The following is a 27,251-nucleotide window of genomic DNA, read 5'->3' on the forward strand; positions in this document are numbered from 1 at the left end:
ATCAATTGGAATTTATTCCAGGTATACAAAGTTGGTTTAATGTTCTAAAATTAATATAATCCATCAAAACAACAGGCTAAATGAGAAAAACCATATTATCATACTAAGAGATGTTGAGAAAGCATCTGACAAATTCAACATTCATTCACGGCAAAACTCTATCAGCACATCTACCAAAATTAGGGGGACTTCCTCAACTTTACATATCCATAAGAAGCAACAGCTAACACTGTACTTGGGGCTTCCCTGGTGGCTCAGCGGTAAAAGGTCCACATCTAAAGGCAGGAGATACAGGTTCAATCCCCGGGTTGGGTAGATCCCTTGGAGAAAGAAATGGCAACTCCAGTATTCCTGTCTGGAAAATCCCATGGTCAGAGAAGCCTAGGGGGGCTACAGTCCATAGGATTGCAAAAAAAGAAAGTCGGACACGACTTGTGACTAAACAACAACAACCCTTTTTGCCATTTCTATGTAACATCATATTGAAAGTCTTAGCTCATGCAATAAGACAAGAGAAGGAAATAAAAGGTATAGACTGGAAAGGAAGAAATAAAAATAAATTAACCCAGCCACTCTACTCCTAAGTATCAAGAAAAATAAAAATATATGTCTACATAAAAACCTACACATGAATGTTTATGGTAGCTTCCTCCATAATCCCCAAACATTGGAAGCAACCTTATCTTAGTTAACTTAGCACCTTGAAACACCAAACATGCATTACTTCACAATCCATTCTAAGGTGGTTTAGTCATATGACTATTGCCAAGAGGCCCCAGTTCTCCACTGGCTATTGTCAGAAGGCCATGTCTCTCGCCACATCCACCTCTCCACGGGTCCCGTTGCTCCCTCACAGAACGGGAGCTGGTTTCCCCTAGACGGTGTGATCCAAACAAGAGCATGGCAGAGCCACGATGTCGTTTATGATCTAGTCTCAGAAACTGCACACTGAGACTGCGATCTGCCATGTTCTCCTGGTCCCAGAGACTAACCCTGACACAGTGTGGGAGAGGTCATCAGAGAGGCATGAAAACCAGGAAACAGGAATCACTGGTACCGTTTGGGAAGCTGACTACCACAAACCTAAAGGTCCATTAACTGGTGAATAGGTAACAAAATGTGATACATCCATACAATGGAATAGTAATCAGCAATAAAAAGGAACCAACTCCTAAAGGAACAATCACAAATGTACTATACTAAGTGGAAGAAGTAAGACCTCAAAAGCTACATAAAATATGATTACATTTATATGGCACTCTGAGAAAGGTAAAAACCAAAGAGACACAAAACAGATCAAGTTGTCAGTGGTCTGGGACGGGGCAAAAGATTGACTACAAAGAGACATGAGGAAATTTCTTTAAATGATGAAAATAATCTATGTTTAATTGTGATGGTGCTTTAATTTGTGATGTGCTTGTTAAAATTCATATAACTATACATACAAAAAGGGTGAGATTTTCTTAACTAAATTATACCTCAAATTACTCATAAAAAGAGAGAGAAAAGAATCTTAACGGGAAACAGAAGAGGCTGGGTTGGGAAGATGGTTTCAGGAGTCTTAATGTGTAAATAGTAGAGCTTTCTGAGAGAAAAATGACTACTGAATCAATACCATTATCGTTGAAATTCCTTAAGCTAAAAAACTTTCTCTGAGCTTGAGTCTACAGATTGAAAATGCCTATCATATTACAGGCTATATGGATGAGAAAAGATACACATGTATACTGGCAAAAGTCTTGAACTCTAAGAATCAACAGAAAGAAAGAACAAGTTACTTAGCAAGTAAGGCAGATATACACCATCTTACCTGCAACATGATAAAAAGGAAGTGGTAAACTAGCACGCCCAGCTTTTTGAGAGAAGGATTGCCACTCAAGAATTCTATCCCAGGGCTTGCTTTGACAGTACATATGCTAAAATTGGAATGATAGCCAGAAGATTAGCATGGCCCCTGTATAAGGATGACACGCAAATGTGTAAAGCACTACAGATTTATTTTGCTTTAGGTCCAGGAAAAGGATGCAGTGTTAAATCCATAAAGAAATTCTCAGTCTCTGGTGATGTGAGCTCTAGCTTCAATACTACACATTAAATGGGGAGAATTAATCCAACTTCATCCTAGTCAAAGTCTGAAGTGACACCTTTCTCAAAATAGAAAAAAAAAAAAAAAGTACTTTATCACACTAGGGAAAAAAAAAGAGAGAAAGAGAATTCTATCCCAACCAAGAGTAAAATCGTTATTTGGGGATATATAATCACGCAAAAAAAATGTATCATTCATTTATCCCATCCAGAGAAATAGTCAAAAAAATGCTAACCAAGTAACTAAATCATAGCAAAAAGAGGAGAGGATAAAGGGACCTTATAACATATGCAGTTAAACTGAAGTGGATACTAGTAAAGCAATTAAGAAGAGATATGTAACAAATGAAAATCCAATTAGACTTTAAAATTAAAATAAAGCCTCTGAACAAAGGGCTTCCCTGGTGGCTGAGACTGTAAAGAATCTGCATTTAATGCAGGAGACTTGGGTTCAATCCCTGGGTTAGGAAGATGCCCTGGAGAAGGGAATAGCAATCCACTCCAGTATTCTTGCCTGGAGAATTCCCTGGACAGAAGAGGCTGGCGAGCTAAGGGTCGCCAAGAGTCAAAAACGACTGAGTGACTCACATACACACACACACATCTAAACAAAACGAATATTAAAGTCAGTCCAGTGTACAAGGAAACTTTCAGTAGTTAACACAAACAGTTTCTTTCTGTTTTGTTTTACCTGGTTTACAAGATGAGAGTGACCAAACAGCTTGTGACCCAATTTCCCGTACTGTTCCAGTCCTTTCCAACTGCTTAGGGTCAGCACCAGGAGGTGTCTTGTTTGGTGTGGTCATTTTAAAAATATTCTATGCAGAAAAAAAGAATATTCACATTACACCAGGACCTGAGCATCTTTCTACAAATGGTAAAAGTTTAACAGCCAGTGTATCACTAATGTAACCTGGATAGTAACCATCTATTTTCAAAAGCAGTTGACATAACCACTGCAATTTAAAAGGACTGAGAATTCAGTCTTGTTTCTACAATGTAACATTTTGTTTCTACAATGTAACTTACAAGTTGTGCAAAGCAGCAAAACACAGTAGTCAAAACCTCATAGGATCAGGATGTCAACTCTAGGCTCGCCTTTAACTAGTCTAGACTTTCGAGGGGTCTGGGCTTTCCCCTTTCCTCCTAAAGGGGCTGATGTGTAACTCTATAATGCTGTGCAGTTCTATACCTCCATGCGCAAAAATTCCAATTCAAATGCAGTTTTTTCCCTAAAAAAGACTGAAATCTTAATCCTGGAGTATGTAAATATTGGTCTACATCTTATATAATCCATTAAGTGATGCAGAGAAAAATCGCATCTCTTCAATAATTGTCAAAAATTCCAATTACATGTGCTCTTACCATAGAACATAAAGTTAGAAGAATGCCTTTAATGCCTAGAAGTAACGGGCCTATTCTAAACCACAAGTTTACTTCATCCTTCACACCTTTTGTTAGTTAATCTTGGTAACTGTGTCCAAATCTGGGGGGAAAAAAAACCCTCCAGGATAGTGAACAACACGTAAAATTGCTTCAGCAATGCAAAGTTTCAACTACTAAACATCGTTATACATACATGCTATTATGAACGTGGCCCAGAAGGTTTGCACACTGTCTCTTTGATATTCACCTCCTGTCAGATCTCAGTTGTTCCCTAACTCTTCAAACTTGATACTCTTTAAATAATACCAGACACTGAACTACAAACTGGAAAGGACTGAGGCTTAAACGATCTGTTAGCAGTTTTCTGAATGAGTACATGGATGAATGGATAGGTTCAATAATAAACTAAAGTATTCCCACCTACAAGTTAAGTAAGATCTAAGATGAGGCAATTAAACCTACGGTCACATGTTCCAATGTCCAAAAATGTCAAACTGTCCCCCCAAAAGGCCCATCTCTATTTTGGAGCAGAAAAGGCCCATCTCTATTTTGGAGCAGAAAAGGCCCATCTCTATTTTGGAGCAGAATTCACCTGCCGAACTTGGCACTGGATGCCACCAAGTGGAAAAAACACGGAGCTCGAAGAAGAATGGGTTCCGGGCCATTCCGTTCAGGAGCTAAGGTCAAGGAGAGAAAGCCACCGCGAGCAGTGTCTGGTCCAGACTCTGTCGGTTCTGCTTGACACCTCTGCCAGAAGTGCTAAAATGGGCCACCTCTAAAGATCCATTTCTGACCCACGGGCCTTGAGGAAATGGCGTAAAAGAAGACTGACAATGCAGAAGAGGTGTTCGCTTAAGCTAGAACCATTCTCCCCGTCGGGGAAAGCCCACGCACTTACAGCTTGCGGACTCTGCTTGCCGCCACTCGGTTTTTCTGGATCCGCCGCAGCTCCGCGCCACTCCCACTCGGCTTCCCAGGCCCGCCTAGCTTCCCCAGAGATGTCCCTGGGGTCGCAGTACAATGACGTCAGTCCCAGCCGCCTCTCTCTACCTCTTTCCACAGCTCCGTCTGGCGCGCCCTGGCGCGCACGCGCGTTGCGTCCTTGTGGCATGCGTGAGGCGGCGGTGGGCACCGCCATTTTGGCCGGTGGCCGCAGGAACACGCTGTGTGGCTGAGAAGCGAACAGCGAGCGCCGATTTGATCTCTGCGTTCCCCTCCGCCAGGGGAATCTGTTTCTCCAGGTACGTGAATAGCCTGGAGGGGTTTGGCCTTTAGCTGCAGTCAGCCACGGTCTAAACACCGTGGGGACATTCTCCGAGAGCCTTTGGTTAGGCCTCAGGTGGCGGCGGCAGCGGCGCGTGGCAGCCGGCTTGGACGAGACAGCTGGGACCGCCGGAGCGCGGGTGCCGCCGAGCGCTGGGGGCGCCTCGCCCTCTCCCTGCAGCTGACCCGGCTCTCGGCCGCTGTGGCCCGCCACCCCCGCCAGGGGACATGGAAATGGATATAGGTGCCATTCTCTCGGTGGTCCACTCCCCGCCGCCTCCACTCCCGCCTTGACCCCGCGCCTCCCCTAGCCCTGAGTCTGTATGAAAGCCGCCTTTATAACTTAGAGCGTCCCCTATTGCCCCGGCTCTTCTGGCACAGGTGGAAGCCTTTTCTTCGCGGTTTGGGGATTGTGGAATGAGTCACGGCATCTTACCGCCAAGAAGTCGGATCCTCCTCGTCCACTCCCAGTCTTTATAGAAATGATGGCCAGACTTTTCTCACAGCGGCTTGTACTCTGCTGTCACCATGGTGATCTCAAATAATCTCCCAGTTGAACGCATTTTGCATTTTGCAGTAGTTTTTATGACACTTGGTGATTTCTTCGATTTCCCCGTTATCATATCTTAAACCCCTGGTGATCAGGTTCTATGTCTTTACTGAAAGTACCTTTATTTCCCCTTCAGTGGTTCTTGCATCGTGGGCGCGACGGCTAAAGTCAATTCCCACATCCCATAAACTACCTAAGCAGGCTTTCTCATTTTTTATGGTAAAATCGGTGAGAGAGAAATAACTGTCAAAACACTGTATTTGGTTTTATTGGGGGGAGGGGTGCTTTCTCTTCCGCGGGACTGCTAACTGCGTTTATGAGAGTGGCATCTGTTTTGCAGTCCTCAGTACTTTTGTCCCTGATTCTGAGAATATGCATTCTATACCAGCTACTTGACGATAATGCTTCGTTTTTGTCAGTATTAACCAAGGGCTCTTGTCTTATCTGAACCAAAAAGTGTTGTTTGTTTTTGTTTAAGTTAAAATCCTTGTTCCCCCTGTAAAAAATATTTTTAGGAAGAATATTTAATGTAATTGCTGGTATGGGGCAAGGATAAAGTTATATTAATTTAGCGTCCCTTCTAATTGTCTTCAGTTTAAGACTCTGAAATCAGAGTTGTGCCCCACTCCCGACTTACACGTTTTATAAATTTAATAACCTGCAATAGCATAGAATTTTATAATATTTCACATGACATAAGCATCATTCGTTTTCATTTGCTTTCACAGGGTGTTAAAATAATTTTGGTTTTAGACTACAAAGTGAAAAGTCGCTCAGTCCTGTCCGATTCCATGGGCTGGTTCTTGAGGCCAGACTGGAGTGGGTAGCTTTTTCCATTCTCTAGCGGATCTTCCCAAGCCTGGAATCGAACCAGGGTCTCCTGCATTGCAGGTGGATCCTTTACCAGCTGAGCTATTGGGAAAACTCCTGGGACTTCCTTGGTGGTCCAGTGGTTAAGACTTTGCTTCCCTGGTGGCTCAGATGGTAAAGCAGATGGATGATTCAATCCCTGGGTCGGGAAGATCCCCTGGAGAAGGAAATGGCAACCCACTCCAGTACTCCTGCCTGGGGAATCTCATGGACGGAGGAGCCTGATAGACTACAATCCATGGGATTGCAAAGAGTCGGACATGACTGTTCGACTTAAGTTTCTTTAGACTACAAATGCTTTCTATAAATGTCTCACTTCCTTTTTTCCTTTCAGCTGGAAGGATGATAGAGGTCATTGTTTAAGTACCTGTTTTCAACAGTTTGTTTTCAGATTTGAGATAGCTTCAGATCCCTGTTTGTTCCTAGGAGTCTGTAACTACAGTCTTCCCCTCCAAGCTTTCCTGTACTGTAGCTTTCTCAATGAAAAAGAAAGGAGGGGATCCTTCTTCCCAATTCTTGAAACTTACGTAGACATTTAATTAACAATAGTGTCTACACTTTGCTCTGTTAATTAACAGTTCTACAAAGAATCTGTATTCATTTTTCTTAACTGCATTATAATTCATCATTTTAAAATATAAATCAGCTTATTAACCATCTCTGCTGCTGCTGCTAAGTCACTTCAGTCGTGTCCGACTCTGTGTGACTCCATAGATGGCAGCCCACCAGGCTCCCCCGTCCCTGGGATTCTCCAGGCAAGAACAGGAGTGGGGTGCCATTGCCTTCTCCAATGCATAAAAGTGAAAGGGAAAGTGACGTCACTCAGTCTTGTCCGACTCTTAGTGACCCCATGGACTGCAGCCCACCAGGCTCCTCCATCCATGGGATTTTCCAGGCAAGAGTACAGGAGTGGGGTGCCATTGCCTTCCCCATTAACCATCTCTAGTATGTTTTATTTTATAAAAATCATCTTCTACAGTCATTTGGTTTTTTAAATGGTTTGAAATAGCAGTTAAAACAATTTGGTAGTTTGGCAGAAATAAACCTTATTGTAAACAGTTTCATTGATAAATCAATGAAGATTTATCCCCTGCAGGGGAATTCATCATGCTCATTCACCATAATTTGTATGATCGCTAGTTTTATTATTTTTAATAGCTGAAGAATCTTCAGTCTCTTGGGAGTTGTCTCTTCTAGAATGATAGCTTTTTTGGTAGCAGTTCGTAAATCACTTATTTTCTTATGCTGATCTTTAGATGAGTTTCTAAAAGTTATAAAGAGGTAAAGTGAACCTATCCATTAATGTAACTCTGTTACATACGATGTTTGTCTCATTTTGGGTGATTTTTAAAAATAATATACTTTAATGTTTAACTGTCACTATAATGTATTGGTAACTTGCAAAGACTCCTAAAGTTGTTATAACCTGTAGGAAATTTATTTACTATATTTAAATTCATTTTCACATTTCATTCAATAGAAATGTTTGCTTTCCTACTACGTAGACACTGGGCCAGCCACTGAAATGAACAAACAAAATTCCTACACTCGTGATGGGGTACTTTGTAGTTGGCAAGGGAAAAATATTGTCTGTGTGTGTGTAGAGAGAGAATACATAAATGCATATACACACACAGTAAATTGTCGTGTCAGACTCTTTGCGACCCCATGGACTATACAAGGGGAATTCTCTAGGCCAGAATGCTGGGGTGGGTAGCCTTTCCCTTTTCCAGGGGATCTTCCCAACCCAAGGATCTAACCCAGGTCTTCCTCATTGCAGGGATTCTTTACCAGCCAAGCCACAAGGGAAACCCAGGAATACTGGAGAGGGTAGCCTATCCCTTCTTCAGCAAATCTTCCTAATCCAGGAATCAAACCAAGGTCTCCTGCAATGCAGGCAGTTTCTTTACCAACTGAGCTATGAGGGAAACCCTATAGCTATGAAATATATACTATGTAATATAGTAGAAAGAGCTAAGAAGACGACGAAAACAAGGCAGTTTTATAGCTAGAGAAGACTCACTGAGAATCAACATTAAAGACTTGAAGGAGTGAGCCACTAGTGGGAGTAGCATTACCCGCAAAGGGAGCAGAAAATGCTAAGACCCTGAAGCAAATACCGGCAACCATTTGCTTTAGTCATGTAAAATACAGTGATGACCTGACAGGCTGTTAGAAATGATGGACACTAATGTCTGCAGTGGATTCCGCAGAAAATACCTAGAGAAATGTGAACTCTTTTACATCTGAGTGTAGGCAGTTCGTTTATGTCTGAGGTTATTGATATTTCTCCTGGCAGTCTTGGTGGAGAAATGAAGCAGTGGGGGAGGTTGGGGTCAGGTAATGAAGTGTTTGAATGCTGGGAATAAGCTGGTGGAAAGACTGAATAATTGATGATGTTAAAGACAGGAAAAAATTGTTGTAACCTTTTCCTTGGTGGATGGATATCTTTTAGTTTGCAAAGGGACTTAGCTATGGAAATACATATAGTGTGATGGCTAATTGGCACAAAGGTTCACTTGAGATAATACTAGTCAGCATGGCTTTATTTTTTCTCTTGCCATCTGTGTGCAGGTGAAGAGTTGAATTTAACCAGAATTATAGATAAGGGTGTAAGTGACTGACAATTTTAGGTGGGTACAGAAGAAATCGAAGATACAAAGGGATGAAGGACAGTGGAAATTTAATAGAATCTGGAGACAGTTACTGGAGAAGGCACTGCCAACCCACTCCAGTATTCTTGCCTGGAAAATCCCATGGACAGAGAAGCCTGGTAGGCTGCAGTCCATGGGGTCGCTAAGAGTTGGACATGACTGAGCGACTTCCCTTTCACTTGTCACTTTCATGCATTGGAGAAGGCAGTGGCAACCCACTCCAGTATTCTTGCCTGGAGAATCCCAGGGACGGGGGAGCCTGATGGGCTGCCGTCTGTGGGGTCGCACAGAGTCGGACACGACTGAAGCAACTTAGCAGCAGCAGCAGCAAAGACAGTTACAGGTCTGAGGAGTGAGGGGAGTTCAAAGGGTTGTTGGATTGTTGTATATGTGAGTGGTGAAGTGAAAAGATAGAAATGGTGGTTGGAGAATGGCGTATTTGAAAGGTTGGTTATAGAAAAATGCAGTTATTCAAAATGATGAGGTAAAGGATTTGGCCAAAGGAAGAAGGGCTAGGTAGGGTAGGGTAAAAGACAAGCTCACTAGAGGAAAGTGGTTAATAAACTGAGAGGACAGGCTATTAATAGAAGGATCATCTATGAACATATTGAAATCACCAAGTATTATGACAAGAGTTGGTAAAGAGTGAACATTAGCCAAGGGCTGGAGTCTTCAAAGGATGAGGGACTGATATGGTTGGAAATGACTAAAGCAGCTGGATGACCTAAGAAGCAAAAGCTGGCTGTTTTTAATGAGAAGGGAGAGATAATAATTGTCTGGGAGCAGCACTAAGAGCAACATCTCTTAGTCCTGTCCAAACCTAACGATATTGAAACGATGTGTGAAAGACTGGAGAGTAATACAAGAGGAAGCTTTCAGTCAAGAAAAATCTGGATGGAGGTTCATAGTCATGATAGAAAAAGCCAGCAGAATGTCTTTGTTGATCAATAATCTATTGGCTTGAGGTTCTTTCATTACATATTGGAATAAACTGGAGTAGAAAGGCGCTTTTTGGAATTACTTTGATCATATTCTAAGAAAATTAATTTCTATCACTAAGCCCAGTATATAGAAGATTATGTTAACTTTGACCTCAGCTCTGTAATTTATGGTGCTGTTAAATATCAAGACTTTAAAAGCTCCAAAATTATATACGTATAGTTAATGGCACCCTACTCCAGCACTCTTGTGGAAAATCGCATGGACGGAGGAGCCTGGTAGTCTATAACCCATGGGGTCACGAAGAGTCGGAAACAACTGAGCCACTAAGCTTTCAAACTTTCAGCTACTTGGTTACTTGGTCTCTCTTTTGTGTGTGTGTGGATCAGTTTTAAAGTCTTTATTGAATTTGTTACTGTATTGCTTCTGTCTTATGTTTTGGTTTTTTGGCTGCAAGGCATATTGGAATCTTAGCTCTCCGACCAAGGATCAACCCTCACCCCCTTACGCTGGAAGGCAAAATCCTAACCTCTGGACCTCCAGGGAAGTCCCTGGTCTCCTTTTCATATCAGCACAGTTAACATAAAATTCATCTTGACCATATTTTCAGTTCCCAGCGAAAGCAGTTTTTACTTTTTTTTCCAATTGACCAACATAATGGTTAAACCCTTACTAATTGCCACTTCCATCAGTAGTATCATAGTCAAATAGATAAGACATGAAGTGATGATTAGTTTGAGGAAGGAAGTAAACATCTTTATCTTATGTATGTTTCATGTCAAGTCTTTCTGTTCTATTTTATTGGTCAGTATTCATCCACTGGTATCTGCATTAATTACTTAGGCCTTATATCAATTTTTTCCATATGTCAAGTATAGGTTCCCCTGACCCCTTACTCTTTTCCCATTTTCCTGGCTATTACTACTTTTTGCATAAGAGCTTTAGATTTTATTTGTCTGATTCAGTTTTTTCCCTTTGAGATTGAATTAAATGTATAAATTCAGGGAAGATTGAAAACTATGATATTGACTATTCTGTTTTGTGAAAATTGAGACAGCATACCATTCTATTTGTTCAGGTCTTTTGTCTTTCAGTGGTAATTTGAGTTTCATCACATTTGTATATACTGTTGAGAGTAGTATTTTTTTCCTTCTTCATATAAATTTTCTGATTAATGATATATAAGTAAAATTTTGTTTTTCCAGACATAACAAGTTATTTTATTGCTTTCACTAGTTTGTTTTTTTAATTAGTTCCAGGTATTAATATCTGAAATAGTGATATCTCCTCCTCTCAAACTTTTTATACCTGTGACTTACTTATCTTAATAAACTGCATTGAGTATGCCATAATTTTGTTAATCTTTTCTTTAATAGAGGAACTGGATAGTCTTACTTCTTTAGAATCATGGCGGATAAATTAACAAGAATTGCTATTGTCAACCATGACAAATGTAAACCTAAGAAATGTCGGCAGGAGTGCAAGAAGAGTTGCCCTGTGGTTCGAATGGGTAAGCTGTTTTGTGGATCATTTAAGGATAAGAGAAAGTTTTAAAAGAATGCATTATCATCATGGTTCTCTAGGCTTTAGTGTACACTTTTCACCCCTGTTGGTTTCTTTAAAATGTAAAAATAAGACCAGATTTTATTCTAAATTTCTTTAAATACTTTGTGACTAAATGATCCTGTTTAAGCTCAGTTCAGTCGCTCAGTGGTGTCCGACTCTTTGCGACCCCATGAACCACACACAGCACGCCAGGCCTCCCTGTCCATCACCAACTCCTGGAGTTCACCCAAACCCATGTCCATCGAGTCGGTGATGCCATCCAGCCATCTCATCCTCTGTCGTCCCCTTCTCCTCCTGCCCCCAATCCCTCCCAGCATCAGGATCTTTTCAAATGAATCACCCCTTTGCATCATGTGGCCAAAGTATTGGAGTTCAGCTTCAACATCAGTCCTTCCAGTGAACATCCAGGACCAATCTCCTTTAGGATGGACTGGTTGGATCTCCTTGCAGTCCAGGGGACTCTCAAGAGTCTTCTCCAACACCACAGTTCAAAAGCATCAATTCTTCAGCGCTCAGCTTTCTTTATAGTCCAACTGTCACATACATACATGATTACTGGAAAAATCATAGCTTTGATTAGACAGACCTTGTTGACAAAATACTGTCTCTGCTTTTTAATATGCTGTCTAGGTTGTCATAACTTTCCTTTCAGGGAGTAAGCATCTATTAATTGCATGGCTGCAATCACCATTTGCAGTGACTTTGGAGCCTGCCACTGTTTCCCCATCTATTTGCCATGAAGTGATGGGACCTCTTGCCGTGATCTTAGTTTTCTGAATGTTGAGCTTTAAGCCAACCTTTTCACTCTCCTCTTTCACTTCCATCAAGAGGCTCTTTAGTTCTCTTTCACTTTCTGCCATAAGGATGGTGTCATCTGCATATCTGAAGTTATTGATATTTCTCCCGGCAGTCTTGATTCCAGCTTGTGCTTCTTCCAGTCCAGTGTTTCTCATGATGTACTCTGCATATAAGTTAAATAAGCAGGGTGACAATATACAGCCTTGACGTACTCCTTTTCCTATTTGGAACCAGTCTGTTGTTCCATGTCCACTTCTAACTGTTGCTTCCTGACCTGCATACAGGTTTCTGAAGAGGCAGGTCAGGTGGTCTGGTATTCCCATCTCTTTCAGAATTTTCCACATTTTGTTGTGATCCACACAGTCAAAGTCTTTGGCATAGTCAATAAAGCAGAAATAGATGTTTTTCTGGAACTCTCTTGCTTTCTCAGTGAACCAGCGGATGTTGGAAATTTGATGTCTGGTTCCTCTGCCTTTTCTAAAACCAGTTTGAACATCTGAAGTTCACAGTTCACGTATTGTTTAAGTTCATTGACTGTAAAATCAAACCAGTGTTCAAATTAGTGAGAGTCTTACATTTCTGCAAAATCCTATAGTTACTTTAAGTCATGAAGAAAGAACTACCAAGATGTTTGTGTTTGATAATATTCTTTTTAAAAACAGCTTAGTATGAATGACTGTTCATGACCTTTTGCTACATTTTCAAGATTAAATAAATTCTCAAAAACTCAGAATTGGTAGTCTTTAAAAGCTATACTAAATAATTGTTACTTTAAATATGTTAGTGAGAAATAAACTTACTAAATCTTAGAAGAAACTTTAGATGTCATGTCTTACAGTCTACTGTGCTATTCAGAAATGCCATTATTGATATTCTTAATGCTAAATTTAATTTAGTCTGTGTATTAGATGCGTGTCTTTGGGGAGCTTTCCTGATCTAGCTAATGTATTTCATTCTCCTGTCAGGTGTATAATACCATTGTCAAGGCATATTTGGTGGATTAAATATTCAGGTTAGTCAACTTTTAAGATCAGAAATAGCAACCCCTAGGACTTCCCTGGTGGTCCAGTGGCTAAGACTACATGCTCCCAATGCAGGGGGCCATGGTTTGAACTCTGGTCAAGAAACTAGATCCCACGTGCCACAGCTAAGATCCAGCACAGCCAAATAAAAAATAAGTAAATATTAAAAAAATAAAGAAGAAATGGCAATCCACTCCAGTATTCTTGCCTGGAAAATTCCATGGATGGAGTCTGGAGGGCTACAGTCCATGGGGTCACAAAGAGTTGGACATGACTTAGTGACCCAATAATAACAAATACTTTAACCAGCATCTTCTTGCAGTAAATTAAAATAAGCATATTAGTCACCTCTGTCTTACATGACGAATATTCATATAAGTAAATAAGTCGAGCAGTCTATCCATACAAAGCACTGATTTAAGATATTATCTCAAATGTATTTCTTTTTGTGATCTTTGAAAATTTGATTCTGTATGGAAATTTGGAACCAGAATTGCTGAAATAACAGTGTTGTCAGAAAACTAGACTATCAGAAGAAATGACTTAATTCTGTCTTTTCCTTTGCAGGAAAATTATGCATAGAGGTTACCGCCCAGAGCAAAATAGCCTGGATTTCTGAAACTCTTTGTATTGGCTGTGGTATTTGTATTAAAGTAAGTGATATTATTTATTGTATTAAATTATAACCTAAAAATGAAATTTAAAAATTCTGTTTGTAAAGACCCAAGTATGAAACAGTGAAAAAATCATACAAATTTAGAAAAATGGTTTTCTTATATTAGTAATATTATTGCAATTTCAATTAATTAAGCCACCCCATTTAAACGTTATCCTTTAAAAAAATAAAAGTTATCCTTGCTGTATGCAATTTGGTAAAGCCATTTCCAACCAAAATTAATTTCTCTTTTTCACCCTCTTATGAGAAGAACATTCTCCAGATCTTTACCAGAACTTTTTGGAAATATAAAGACAAAAAATATGAGTCATATTATATATTATTTTTTCAAATCTGTTTAATTTTAAATTCACACTTTTAAATAAAAATGGACACAGCCAAAAACTTTTCTTAGTTTAACCTAATCCTGAAGTGCTGCTTTTGCTGTATTCTTTTATTGTTGAATTTATCCCAATAGTGTAATTTTTCAAAATGCTTCAGTTTTTGTTATATTGAATAGTTTGATTAGGGCTGTTTTTCAAGAGTGATGGGTTTCCAACTTTGGTTCTTAAACGATATTTAGGAGCCAGAGTATAAAGGTCTTAAATTAGTTATTTTTTATTTGCACATAATGTATTTTAGAAAGGACCTTTCCTGGAATATGGCTACCACCTATTATTTTTTCTAATTAGGCTCAAGTATATTTTAAATTGGTTTCTGAATTTTCAGGTAAGTATCCGGAAGTACCAAGCTTGGTACCTGAAAGCGTTTTTTCTTCTTTTAATAGTATAAGCAGGAGACATCTCTTCCAGCAAATATTTTTTGCCTGCCAATGTTGTGGGTGCTGGAAATCTAATTTTGAACACTGTATTTGATTTTATTTTCTTTCTTGGCTACTATAGCATATTGAGATTCCAGAATTTGGGTATGTACTCCATGGCAGAAAAGATACTAATGTAATGAATCTCTTTGGGGAGAAAGGTAGTGTATACTTCCTGAACACTTAGAATACTTGTAATGCAGCATGTATATGAACAACATGGATATTTTTTCTTTGAAGATTAAGAGAAGTTTAAATTACTTGAAGCCTATAAGCATTTCATGTACATTGATGGAATAATAGAGAAGTCCGTAAATGGCAGTGACTCCATTTGTTTAAAAAAAAAATCTTGCTTAAGGAATTAATACTCTTTGTTAGAGGTTGATTATTTTGCTTGAAAATAAGAGTTTTGTTTTTTAAACTTCTGTGTTCTTATAACTTAGAAAATGGGAATTCACTGAAATCTTTGTATATAGACTTTTGAATTAGTTCCTTAAGCTTATTGAACAGTTCTATCAAACAGATTTCTAATCTGCATTTATACATTTTGTATCCTTTTGGTTTTATCTGTACTTCTGAGGAATTTTTCTAGCCACATTACCACTCTTAAATCACCTTCCAATTTTTACCATTCTTATTCCTTGGGCATTTATCTGATTGACAGTCACCATTTGAATAAGTTTTTCTATGAATAAATGTTTTTCTTTTTATGTGAATTTACTCACTTGGAATATGAATATCTTTTTCATGTGGGATGGTTAAAAATCACAATGGAAAGACATTAGTCCTTGCTCTATTGCAGATACTATGCTCTGTTGAGACGTAAATAGACCAAGAAAAGTACAAACTTAAAGGACTTTACAAAGTTGAAAAGGAAGCATACAGAAGACAGGAAGAAGGAAATAAAGGGAGGACATTTCTCATTGACTGTGTATGAAATTGTACGCTCAATAGAAAGAAAAGAAAGATAGCACCAAATCGTGTCCGACTCTTGCCATCCCATGAGCTGTGTAGCCTGCCAGGCTCATCTGTCCATGGGATTCTCCAGGCAAGAATACTGGAGTGGGTTGTCATTTCCTTCTCCAGGGGAACTTCCTGACCCAGGAATTGAACCCAGGTCTCCAGCATTGCAGACAGAAGCGTTACTGGCTGAGCTACGCCAGATAATCAAGTTTTATCTTGCTCTTAACCTTCTTTTATCTAATGATATTTTTTAAACAACGCAAAAATCTATCTCCAGGTCTGTAAGGTTTTTCACTAAGTGTTAAACAGATTAAATCTCCAGCATTTTGCCAGTTACTAAGGGGAATACAGATTTATTAGTTACAATTCTTGCCTTTGAGTAACTTAACTTTTTTAAGGAAGGGAAGTAAAACAGTACTTAACGTCTGTGTGAAACTCCCACATTTGGAAAATTAATTGTAAAAACTTCTTAATCTGTTCATTTTAGTCATGCATATGTTTCTAAAAATTAACGGAAACTTAATTCTTTATTTTAAATAACAGAAATGCCCCTTTGGCGCCTTATCAATTGTCAACTTACCAAGCAACTTGGAAAAAGAAACAACACACCGATATTGTGCCAATGCCTTCAAACTTCACAGGTATATTTCCAAGTCAACATTCTTCTTTACTTCAGTCAAGAGTAAAATACATTTGAAATTTTCAGAGAAATAAAAAAATGGAAAAAAGTGGTAATAACTTTTGCATCCACTAAAGCAAAATATAATATTATAACATCATGCAAAATAGCATTGTATATGTCAGTGGTTCATTCAGGCTGACATTAAAATTACCTGAGAGTCTTTTTAAAAGTACTCATGCCCAGGTAATTTCAACCCAGTTGAATTAGTCTTATCTCTGGATGTATATTCTGGACGTTCGTAAGCTGAAAAGGCTCCCAGGTGATTCTAGTATACAACCGGGGTGAGAATCATTGTTGTTATAAAATCCTCCCCAAAATAATTTTTAAGGGACCTTGTGTTGATTTTATTTATCTATTAATCTCTTGATATACAGAGAATATTACTCTCAGCTTCAACATATACTGTTACTGACATTCTTTGAGGTTTTTAATCTGCTGAACACTAATATTTTGAATCTGGGAGTCTAGATTTAACTAATAAAAAGGTATTTCTCAACCTGCCAGCTTTAAGGGGCCCTACTGCAGCAGGGAGTATGAAGTGGAATATTTCTGGTTCATGTGGCACTTCTCTCCTTGTAAGTAAATGGCAGGCCAAAAAAAAGAAAGAAGGAAAAAGACTGTGAGGTTGCACCTGCTCTGCAGTTTTGTACCAAAGCATTTTATTGTACATTAAAACTGAGCCTTATATGTAAAGAAAAATTGTTACTTTAGACTTTGAGTGAAAGTTGAATAAATAAAATTTGGAGTAATGTTGGTCATGGATGCATTTCTAACAATTAACAGTTAATCTTGGTTGCCGTTTTTGTTTTTTCCTAATAGCCAATAATATCTGACATATTTCTCTTTTGGCTTATTAATGAATGTGTGTGGAGTGCAAGTGCATCAGAAGACATCGTTCTGGTATTATGTAGTTTTTTCTACCTAAGTCTGAGTTGTTTCATTATTTTTGTACACTTGTGACAGGTTGCCTATTCCTCGTCCGGGTGAAGTTTTGGGATTAGTTGGAACTAATGGTATTGGAAAGTCAACTGCTTTAAAAATTTTAGCAGGAAAGCAAAAGCCAAACCTTGGGAAGTATGATGTATGTATTACCACCTTATAAAAATGAGTATCTTGGGTCAGTTTTATGAGGCTGTGAAGGAGAGAGTATGTGTGATTTTATTTTTAATGTTCTTATTTTCAAGATTATTTGTGTAATTAGTGCTGAGAAACTATAAATGAAACTCCTTTTTAGTTAAAAATGTATTAATACTACTTAATTGATAATTCTGAGATTTTGTAAACTTATGTTCCTTGATTTGAAAAAAAAAAAATCCACCTCTGGTATTATTAGTATGTTAGAAGCAAAAGTATTCTACTATTTTGTATAACATTTATCCTCTTTGCAATTGTATTACTAAATTCAGATAACTGTACATACATTTCTAGGATCCACCTGATTGGCAAGAAATTCTGACTTACTTCCGAGGATCTGAATTGCAAAATTACTTTACCAAGATTCTTGAAGATGACCTAAAAGCCATTATCAAACCTCAGTACGTAGACCAGATTCCCAAGGCTGCAAAGGTCAGTTGCGTTTTAGGAGATGTGTAGTGGGTATTACAAATATTGGTGGACATAAACTTGTTTTACTTTGTGACTCTTCTTAATATTGAAGGGCTTAGTATTGAAGGAAAATAATAGTAACTATTACTGATATATTGTGACAGGGGACAGTGGGGTCTATTTTGGACCGAAAAGATGAAACAAAGACACAAGCAATTGTATGTCAGCAGCTTGGTAAGTGTTTATTTTGTGTGTATGTTTTAATAGGCCATGAACTTAACTCTTAAGGACTGATATCTTTATATGGATTACTGAAATAAATGGGTAAATCTCTAGTAATTGTCATACTTTCAGCTGAAATATTCAAATGCAGGATGATTTGCAATGCACGTTTTACCCTGAAGAGGTAAAACAGAATAACATTAAAGACAATTCCTCTTATAGATCTAACCCATCTGAAGGAACGCAATGTTGAAGATCTTTCAGGAGGAGAGCTGCAGAGATTCGCCTGTGCTGTCGTTTGCATACAGAAAGCTGATATGTAGGTCACTTTATATTCTTGTAAATCTTATCCTTACTTTAGAGTTTTTATTTATAATGCTGCTAAAAGAGCAGTGGTTTGGGATAAATTGTTAATAATAGAAGGAGTAGTGAATGTTTTAACTTTTGAGTTCAGATGTTGAAGCAGCTGTGCATCCATTGCCCATTCCCCTGTTACTCCAGCAGGGGTAAAAACTTTACAACTTACGAATTCTAGAGCTTTTTAATGTAAAGTCAGTTATTTTGTGAACTCTCTTTATACATAGGAAGATTATTTTTTAAGATGTAACCTCTCCAACCAGGCCGGCAAGGTTTTTAATAGTCAAGTGGAACATGAGGTCTTCTAGGTTATCCTAAATCAGGGTGGCGTGCCACGTGAGAGACAAATGTAAAGGCGAGTTTCCTTCCTACTTTTTAATGCCTTTCTTTTCCCAGATATTTTTTGCTCTCATCTTTTTCCACACTCTACTCTGGCATCCAGGGTAGGCTAGTTTTTCTTCGTAAAGTATTCTATAATTCTGTGCAAGGCCCTCCTTTCCAAAAACTGTTTGCTTTAGTGCAGCTGACTTCAGCCAATAAGGGAAGCGCTCTGAATTACTTTGGAATATATCAGAATAGTTTTCTTGAGGAGATTACAGTTTGTAAGTTAGCCTAATCTGTGAGTCTCTCCCCAGACTTGATATGCCGTCCTGCTTTTCATAATTTCTTCCTTCTGCTTGTGAACAGAATACAGAAATTTTTACCGTTATGGGATTTTTGTTGTTAAATCAGAAATATTTCAGTGCTTTAATGTGCAAGATAGAATTATTATCATCCTTGCCTTTCATATTATGTTTGCTTTTCTTTTTCATAGTTTCATGTTTGACGAACCCTCTAGTTACCTAGATGTCAAGCAGCGTTTAAAGGCTGCTATTACTATACGATCTCTAATAAATCCAGACAGGTAAGTAAAATTTGCCATATGCCTATGCCGTTCTGTTTGAAAAGTTTTACAAATTTCTAAAGATTCAACACCAGGACCATCCATGTCATATACATGTGCATATATTCCATCTTGGTTTTTGAAGCTATCACTTGAACTTAAGTTTCCTCTGTACTACCATACCTGTTTCCAGGGAGCCTAAGAATACCCTATAGTGATATACAAATTTTTGACATATATTTATGGATTTTCAGGAAGCAGATCCTCATGGATATGTCGCTTATACACATCATTTAGAACAGAGAAATTCCAGTTGTCCCAGGACTTTACTGAGCACAAAAGAGTTCTTAAAAACTTCTTACTAGTCACAACATCATGTATTTATAGAATGCTGTTGTAGTCTGAAGAGTTTTTATATCCGTTATTTCATCTGAGCCTCATTAATCTTATAAGTTAGAATCTTTAGATGGTATTACCATATTGCAGATGAGGAAGTTTTCAAAAAATTTAGTTATTTCTAGGTTTTGAATTTATGATATGGTAAGACTATGGCCAGAACACAGAGTGTTTTTCCTGCATAGCATTTTCTGTTCCTCTCTTTAGTAGTTGATTTCATAATTTCTTTCATAAGAGAAATCCCTGGGGATCAAAAAGCAAACAGAGAACTATAAATTACAGGGGAGAAACAAGGATGGCTTTCCTAAAGGGTTGTGCTTGTCTCTGTAATAAGTCTTGAGCTTTAACAAACATTTGTGGGCAGGTAGCAGGGCCTTCTTTTGAATTGTCACACAAAATGCCAGGACTCTCAAACAACTGCTTTCTCAGCAAAAGAGCAAACACATGAGGATGTTAAGGAAACATACTCCTGTCACTCAGTGAGAGCCTTGGGAATGGAGAGATGGTTCCCCTTCATATCTGTTTATGGACTGGCAGCTCACATGGATATGGAATTGAAATTTATGTAATCAGGGATGTCTAAAAACCCTCCATGCTAAGAAAGTAACACAAAGAGAGTCCTGGAATCGTCAGTTCTATGGTATATAGACGATGCAAATATGAAAACACTCCAGAGACATACGCTCTCAACCCTGGTCACACAGGGTTTCTACAGGTAAAGACCGAGAGCTTTAAACCCAGGGTTATCAATGATGGAAGAAAACTGTACAAGTGAGTCAGTAAACACAACAAACAGCAGGACTTAGATCGTGAAGAACTGAAAGTGGCATTCTCAGAGACTGTAAGGCAGTATTTCAGACCATTCAAAACATAAAAATTTAAAGCTCTAAGAATATAATACTACAAAAAAAGTAACAGGTACATGTTTTAAAAACCCAAACAAATCTAGAAACTAAAGATATAGTCATGACATTGAAAACTCACTAGACAGATTAGACAGGTTAGGACAACAGAAGAGCATCAGAAACTTTAAAAGTTGACCTGAGCAAGCTACCAGAGTACAACAGAGAATGAGATGGAAAAACAGGAGGAGATTCAGGGACATGGAGAATAGAATGAGACAGAGAACAGAATGAGAAGATGATTGCATATGTCTTTATAGGCATCTGAAAAAAACCAAACTGAAAAGATAATGGCCAGGTATTTTCCAGAATTGAAAAACTTGACTCCTTAGATTCAAGGAACAAATGATTCCTGTACATACTTTGAAGGAAAACTTAGACTTGTCAGTAATAACGAGACAGTCTTAGTTGAGGTACATGGTGACCATCATTTTCACTCCATGCATAGGTCAGGGCATTATGATAGGCTCTTTGGGAAATTGTTGCTGTTGTTGAGTCACCAAGTCATGCCCCACTCTTTGCGACCCCATGGACTATACCCGACCAGACTCTTCTGTCTGTGGGATTTCCCAGGTGAGAATACTGGGGTAGGGTACCCATTTCCTTCTCCAGGAGATATTCCTGACCCAGGGAGTGAATCCATAGCTTCCTGCATTGGCAGTTAGGTTCTTTACCACTGTGCCACCAGGGCAGAAGCCCCTTTGGGAAATGTAAGAGTATAAAATGCGGTCCCAATATTCAGGGACCTTAGGATCTGGTAAATTAAAGAATACATAAGCAGAGAAATAAAAGGATAATAATTTACAACCAGGTGACATGTATTCATTCAAGTCACTACTTTCTACATTATGAGAGGGCAGTACATAGTGGTAAAAGGGGTAACATACCAAAACAGATTAGATTGACAAAGTGGAGAAAATGATTGTTAGATAATCTTTTTCTCAGTTGTGCTGGGTCTTGATTTTATAGACAGAGGGTCAAAATAATCTCTCTGTAGTGATAGACTTGGTAATAAAAAGTTTCAGGAAGTATGTCTGCATTCTGAAATTCTATGATGTATCAAGGCACCCATTCAGTCTTTAATACTATAAAAAGATTTTGAAGATTGTATCCTTTAAGGAAACAACAAGAAATAGAGGATGGATTAGTGAGAGGAACAATAATGCAAGAGGAATATTAAAATCCAACAGATAACCCAAAATTAAGTGTAGGGTATAAATTTTCACAGCATAGATTTCTCATTATGCTGTAGATTATTGTTTGAAACCCTCTGAAAATAGAGTCTTCTAAATATTTTTTAATAACATTTAGGACTTTTGCATAAGATTCATATGAAAGTAGGGAAAGCAGAAGGTGTGACTTTTTTTTTTTTTTTTCTTTTCAAAAGTACATTAAAAACCACTAGATAAAACTATGCTGCCATATACTGGGCCTTGAAGATTTCAGTGGTAAAAAAGCAGAGAACTTTTCTAAGTAATGGAACATTGCCAGTAAAGATACCAAGGCAGGATAAGTATTGGGTCATTTAGGTGATTTGCTATTTTCATTGATGCTTAGCACTGTTCAACAGTGGGGGAAATTTATTTATTTGCACATTAAGAAGGGTGTTTCTGTTGGAGGTAGAATTTGAGGTGAACTTTAAAGAGTTATATAGGACTTCAACAGATGAGGATTGTAGGCAGGAGACCCATTCGATCATAGACTAGCCCTTAGACACACAGAGATGGAAGAGTAGATTATTCAGGAAACAAAGATCCATTTTTCAGTATATCCTGTATACAAATGTAATAAAAGAATGTACAGATACTGTGGTTCAATTCAAGATTTTTTGACTTTACAGTGTTGGGAAGGCAGTACATATCCAGTGGAACTATACTTCAGCTTTTGGTATTCTCTTGGTTTGTGGTGCTGAGCAGCAGCAGCAAGCCGCAGCTTTCAGTCAGCCACGTGTTGAGAGGACAGACAGCTGGCACCCTTGCCGCCATTCTGTTGCTCACTTGCAGTGTAGCCTTCAGCACATTACATGTGGCAGTCAACACTGTATTTGAAAGTAGGCATTATGTAAGTGTTCTGAACACATGTCAGGTGGGCTAGGCCAAATTTGTTAGATTAGGTTAAGTATGATGGATTTATCAGAGTGTAACTTTATAAATTGAATATCTGTAGTAGCTATAGTTTTGGAAGGTCTTAAAAGAAGGTCTGAGGATGTTAAATTTGTTCCATCTGGAACTAAGAGCCTTATCTGGGGCCCTGAAGAAAAAAATGAGATTTGTTAAAAGCATATAGCAATATTAAATAGAAATATGACACCCTGAATTAAAAATCTCGATAGAGAAAGAAAACAATGAATTAGACATGCTTGACAATTTAAACAGTATATCATTGTGAATCAAATTGAGTCAGTTTTTATGGGAGTAATGATTTCATTAAATGATTAAATGATCTCATTAAAATAAAAATATGGCTGGTTTTTGTACAGAAAGCTGATAAATTGGAATTTGATGTCTGCAGGTCATTGCTTTTTGAAAATCTTAAACTGAGTTGACTAGGAATGAAATACTGCATAAAAGCTTTATGACTATTATTTATTTACCTGACAGTTTCTGCTAGAAGTACTTTTTTTCTTACTAATTAAAAAGTCATCTCCTGTTCTATCTCATTAAGTGCTCCAGTACCCACACTAACCTGTTTCCTTCCTTTCATTAGGTTTTTATCACCTGTAAAACATTTTGCTACGTAGTCTTTTGGTATTGTTTCATATCAATCCCTAGTCTGTGCAGCTAATATTGAAAGTTCTCAGATTGAGGATTATGTCATATTCTCTATGCATCCCCTACTACAACTATATTGCAACTAGTGTGGCATAGGACAAGTAGAAGGGTTTAATATGTAAATTGAATAGCACAGTAAACAGTTTAGGTCTATTATAATATTTCTGCTTTGTAAAGTTTAAAAATGCCTTTAAACATTTTTAGTTAAACATTTAGTAAAAAATGCTTTTTTATTAGCAAAACATTTATTTCTTATATTCATAAACTTTCATGTTAACCTTTTTCTTTTAGTTTAGGAAAACAATTTGAAATATGAACATTGATTTAATCTATATTGATTTTCAGATATATCATTGTGGTGGAGCATGATCTAAGTGTATTAGACTATCTCTCTGACTTCATCTGCTGTTTATATGGCGTACCAAGTGCTTATGGTGTTGTCACTATGCCTTTTAGTGTAAGAGAAGGTAACTTGAAAAACTTTTCACAATGCTCTTTCACATTAATGCTTAGAAAATGTATTGTTGATACTAAGTAAAGTGTTGCTGTCATATTACTTATCCAAAACTCTGGCCTTATTAAATTTAATCTCACAATAGAATATAAATATATAAGGTTCTATATGCCAGTTGTTAAACATAACCTATTTCTTTTTGGAGAAGTTTTTGTTGTGGCTAAAAATATTCTATCAGTTTCACTATTTATTTGCTATACTAAAATGTTCTTTTATATTTTAGCCTCTGTAGCATCCCTGTATTATTAGTCATCTTCAACTTTATCTTTGATAGGCCAGTACCAGTGGGAAAACTCTTGAAATTCATTTAGTGCTCATATTGTTTTCATGTTTCAAATTTATCTTTAATCTGGAGCCTAAGTTTGTGGAACTAAGGTTATCCAAAAGTCTAATAAAATAGTTAAATATATTATAGTCTGGTGAGTGACTAAAATTCTAATACAACAGCTCAGTATGTGTATTTTCACTTATTCCTACTACTTGCAGGAAAGAGGGACTAGGGACTGTCTCTCTGTTCCATGTGTTTTCCCTACCTAAGCAAGTTGCTGCTGCTGCTAAGTCGCTTCAGTCATGTCTGACTCTGCGACCCCATAGATGGGAGCCCACCAGGCTCCCCCATCCCTGGGATTCTCCAGGCAATAATACTGGAGTGGGTTGCCATTTCCTTCTCCAGTGCGTGAAAGTGAAAGTGAAGTCGCTCAGTCGTGTCCGACTCTTAGTGACCCCATGGACTGCAGCCTACCAGGCTCCTCTGTCCATGGGATTTTCCAGGCAAGAGTACTGGAGTGGGGTGCCATTGGGCAAAAGTAAAAACTAGCCTACCACTAAGTGGCTCCTGAAGCAAAATCACTACACTCTCCACCTGGTATGCCTTCTTCCTTTTAATTTCTTTCCTGTTTTCCTTCACTGCTTCCTCACTCCTATTTTTACTTTTTATGTTTCTTCTCTCCAGCTATGCCTTAAACTGATAATCTAGACATGAAAGGTCTCCTTAGTCCATATCTTGAAAATCTGCCATATTCTGTAAGAATAATTATTCATGTAGCTTTATAGTTACCTCCGTTGGACAGGCTTTTCTTTTCTAAAAGCTATAAAAAGAGTATAAATAATTTAAGATGTGGGGAAGGACTTACTATCCCTTTTCTACCTATATATTTGAGATAGATACTATCCATCTATTGAGATAATATATTTTAAGAAAAAACTTGTGAGTGTGCCCAGTTTTCTTACAGTAGTCTTAAGAGATGATTGCAGTAGCAATTACTATTTTTTTCTCCTCAGTTAGCAACTAATATCAGAGTATCTACTCTCTGCCTAAAGTATTAAGTAGTTCTAGAGTCATATTGATAATAACGACACGGATACATGGCAGTCACTTTTCATAATTTTAGTTAGAGAAAAGGGAAAGTCGCTCAGTCATGTCCGCCTCTTTGCAACCCCATGAACTATATACATATACTGTCCGTGGAATTCTGCAGGCCAGAATACTGGAGTGGGTAGTCCTCCCAACCCAGGGATTGAACCCCGGTCTCCCGCACTGCGGGTAGATTCTCTACCAGCTAAGCCACAAGGGAGGACCTGAAGGTGAAAGGCGCTCAGTCGTGTCTGCCTCTTTGTGATCCATGGTTGCTAACTCTATATAACTGTATAATAGATGCCTTGTCTAAAGCATATGCTAGGAAATAGTTCCTGGTGAGGTTTTAATGTTCCCTATCCGCTAAAACTATTTAACTAACAAACTGCACTTAATCTTTCTGCTTTCCTTTAATATGCTGAAATTAAAATGTTATATGTAAAATTCTTTATGAACTATAAAGGAATTTTAGCTTAAACTCATTTTTAAATAGAGAAACATTGCAGTTGGAGTGTATAAAGCTGATGTGTTGTTTTTTTTTTCTTTTTTAACAAAGTCACTTCTCTGAGCTTTTGTTTTCTTACCTAATGGATTGGGCAGTTGTCTAAATGGTCACTTAGGTTCCTTTGAGTTTATACTTTTATTTAATGTTTGGTTTTAATTTTTTAACCTCACGTATTCTTAACGTGAATTCTTAATTCGTAAATGGCTTAAGATCAAAAATGCTAATTTGGGCAGAATAAATGGATCTGTTGATTTGTTCTGTCAGTATATATTTATTGAGCACCTGTGTTCTAGACTGAGAAGGCCTAGATTTGGTTCTTAATTGCAAATGAAATGAATAACATCCTAGAGTTTCTTTCAAGACCTTCTGAAACTTCAGCTACTGTTTCTTCTGTTACACACAGTAAACACAAAAACAGATCTTTTCATTGTTTCCCAAATAACCCGCTTTTCCACTTCTGTGCATCTGCCATTGTGGTTCTTAACAACCTTAGTGTGGAGGGATTTTCATGTACCAGTATGTTAGTTTTTGTTCGGTTATTAAAATCTGTTTAGATTATGTTGTTTGCACAATAAAGCCAAGAAAAGTTCAGTGAAGTTCTTAAAAATCTGCAAAGCTAATCTGAAAACAAATGCAGTGAATCGTAAGTTCCGCATATGGTTATGTCTCACATGAAAGTGAATGCTTATAACTTAACTTCTTAACTGTGTTACTTCATTTTATATCACTGTGAAAATACTCCATTTTACTTGTCATTTTTTAAAGAAAAATTACAATTTTTTATTCTAAAATACAGAATAAATGGCATCAGAGCCTTTCACATAAAATCTGATGGGAAAAGTCTTATAAAAATCACATAATAATGGAGAGATGTGCTTTGTGTATGTGTGTGTGTATATATAGGCATGTGTGTGTGCATGAATTAAACCTGGTATTAGGTATGTGAAACACCATGTCGCACTGCTTGCTATTTAAATCTATGTATAGATTACTCACAAGAGAGCCTAGGGTTTGGTTTTTATATAATTTATTGCTGTGGGAAAAGTTTAGTCTTTAACTGATCTTTGCTAATCTATTTCAATAACTTTCCAATAGGCATAAACATTTTTTTGGATGGCTACGTTCCAACAGAAAACTTGAGATTCAGAGATGCATCACTTGTTTTTAAAGTGGCTGAGACAGCAAATGAAGAAGAAGTTAAAAAGATGTGTATGTATAAATATCCTGGAATGAAGAAAAAGATGGGAGAGTTTGAGTTAGCGATTGTAGCTGGAGAGTTTACAGATTCTGAAATCATGGTGATGCTGGGGGAAAATGGTAAGTTTCCCTTATTCTGTGATATTTGAAAGTTGATTCTGTTTATCCAGGGGCTTCCCTGGTGGCTCAGACGGTAAAGCGTCTGTCTGCAACGCAGGAGACCTAGGTTCGATCCCTGGGTTGGGAAGATCCCCTGGAGAAGGAAATGGCAGCCCATTCCAGTATTCTTGCCTGGAAAATCCCATGGACAGCAGAGCCTGGTAGGCTACTGTCCATGGGGTGGCAAAGAGTT

General features: G+C 37.9%; 2 protein-coding genes across 4 annotated transcripts in view; one reads left to right on the forward strand and one right to left on the reverse strand.

Annotated features, from left to right (window-relative positions):
* The window catches only part of ANAPC10 (anaphase promoting complex subunit 10), an 85,808-nt gene extending 80,742 nt beyond the window's left edge, over positions 1–5,066 (reverse strand). The window contains exons 1-2 of one of the 3 annotated variants that reach the window (XM_005691210.3): positions 4,370–5,066; positions 2,777–2,903 (exon numbers count right to left, since the gene is read on the reverse strand). In XM_005691210.3, the coding sequence (XP_005691267.3) occupies positions 2,777–2,903; positions 4,370–4,609 (367 nt within the window). In that variant the 5' untranslated portion in view covers positions 4,610–5,066. Of the gene's footprint in view, positions 1–2,776; positions 2,904–4,063; positions 4,333–4,369 lie in introns of those variants that run through there. The other 2 variants (XM_018061572.1, XM_018061573.1) reach the window with 2 other exon arrangements.
* ABCE1 (ATP binding cassette subfamily E member 1) overlaps positions 4,479–27,251 on the forward strand; it is a 30,836-nt gene continuing 8,063 nt past the window's right edge. The window contains exons 1-11 of the mRNA XM_005691212.3: positions 4,479–4,712; positions 11,124–11,257; positions 13,701–13,786; positions 16,115–16,212; positions 17,217–17,334; positions 17,682–17,819; positions 17,963–18,032; positions 18,243–18,339; positions 19,192–19,281; positions 23,675–23,796; positions 26,798–27,019. Of these exons, the coding sequence (XP_005691269.1) occupies positions 11,155–11,257; positions 13,701–13,786; positions 16,115–16,212; positions 17,217–17,334; positions 17,682–17,819; positions 17,963–18,032; positions 18,243–18,339; positions 19,192–19,281; positions 23,675–23,796; positions 26,798–27,019 (1,144 nt within the window). The 5' untranslated portion in view covers positions 4,479–4,712; positions 11,124–11,154. The remainder of the gene's footprint in view (positions 4,713–11,123; positions 11,258–13,700; positions 13,787–16,114; positions 16,213–17,216; positions 17,335–17,681; positions 17,820–17,962; positions 18,033–18,242; positions 18,340–19,191; positions 19,282–23,674; positions 23,797–26,797; positions 27,020–27,251) is intronic.

The sequence above is a fragment of the Capra hircus genome, chromosome 17 (genome assembly GCF_001704415.2).
Source record: "Capra hircus breed San Clemente chromosome 17, ASM170441v1, whole genome shotgun sequence".
Classification (NCBI taxonomy): Eukaryota; Metazoa; Chordata; class Mammalia; order Artiodactyla; family Bovidae; genus Capra; species Capra hircus.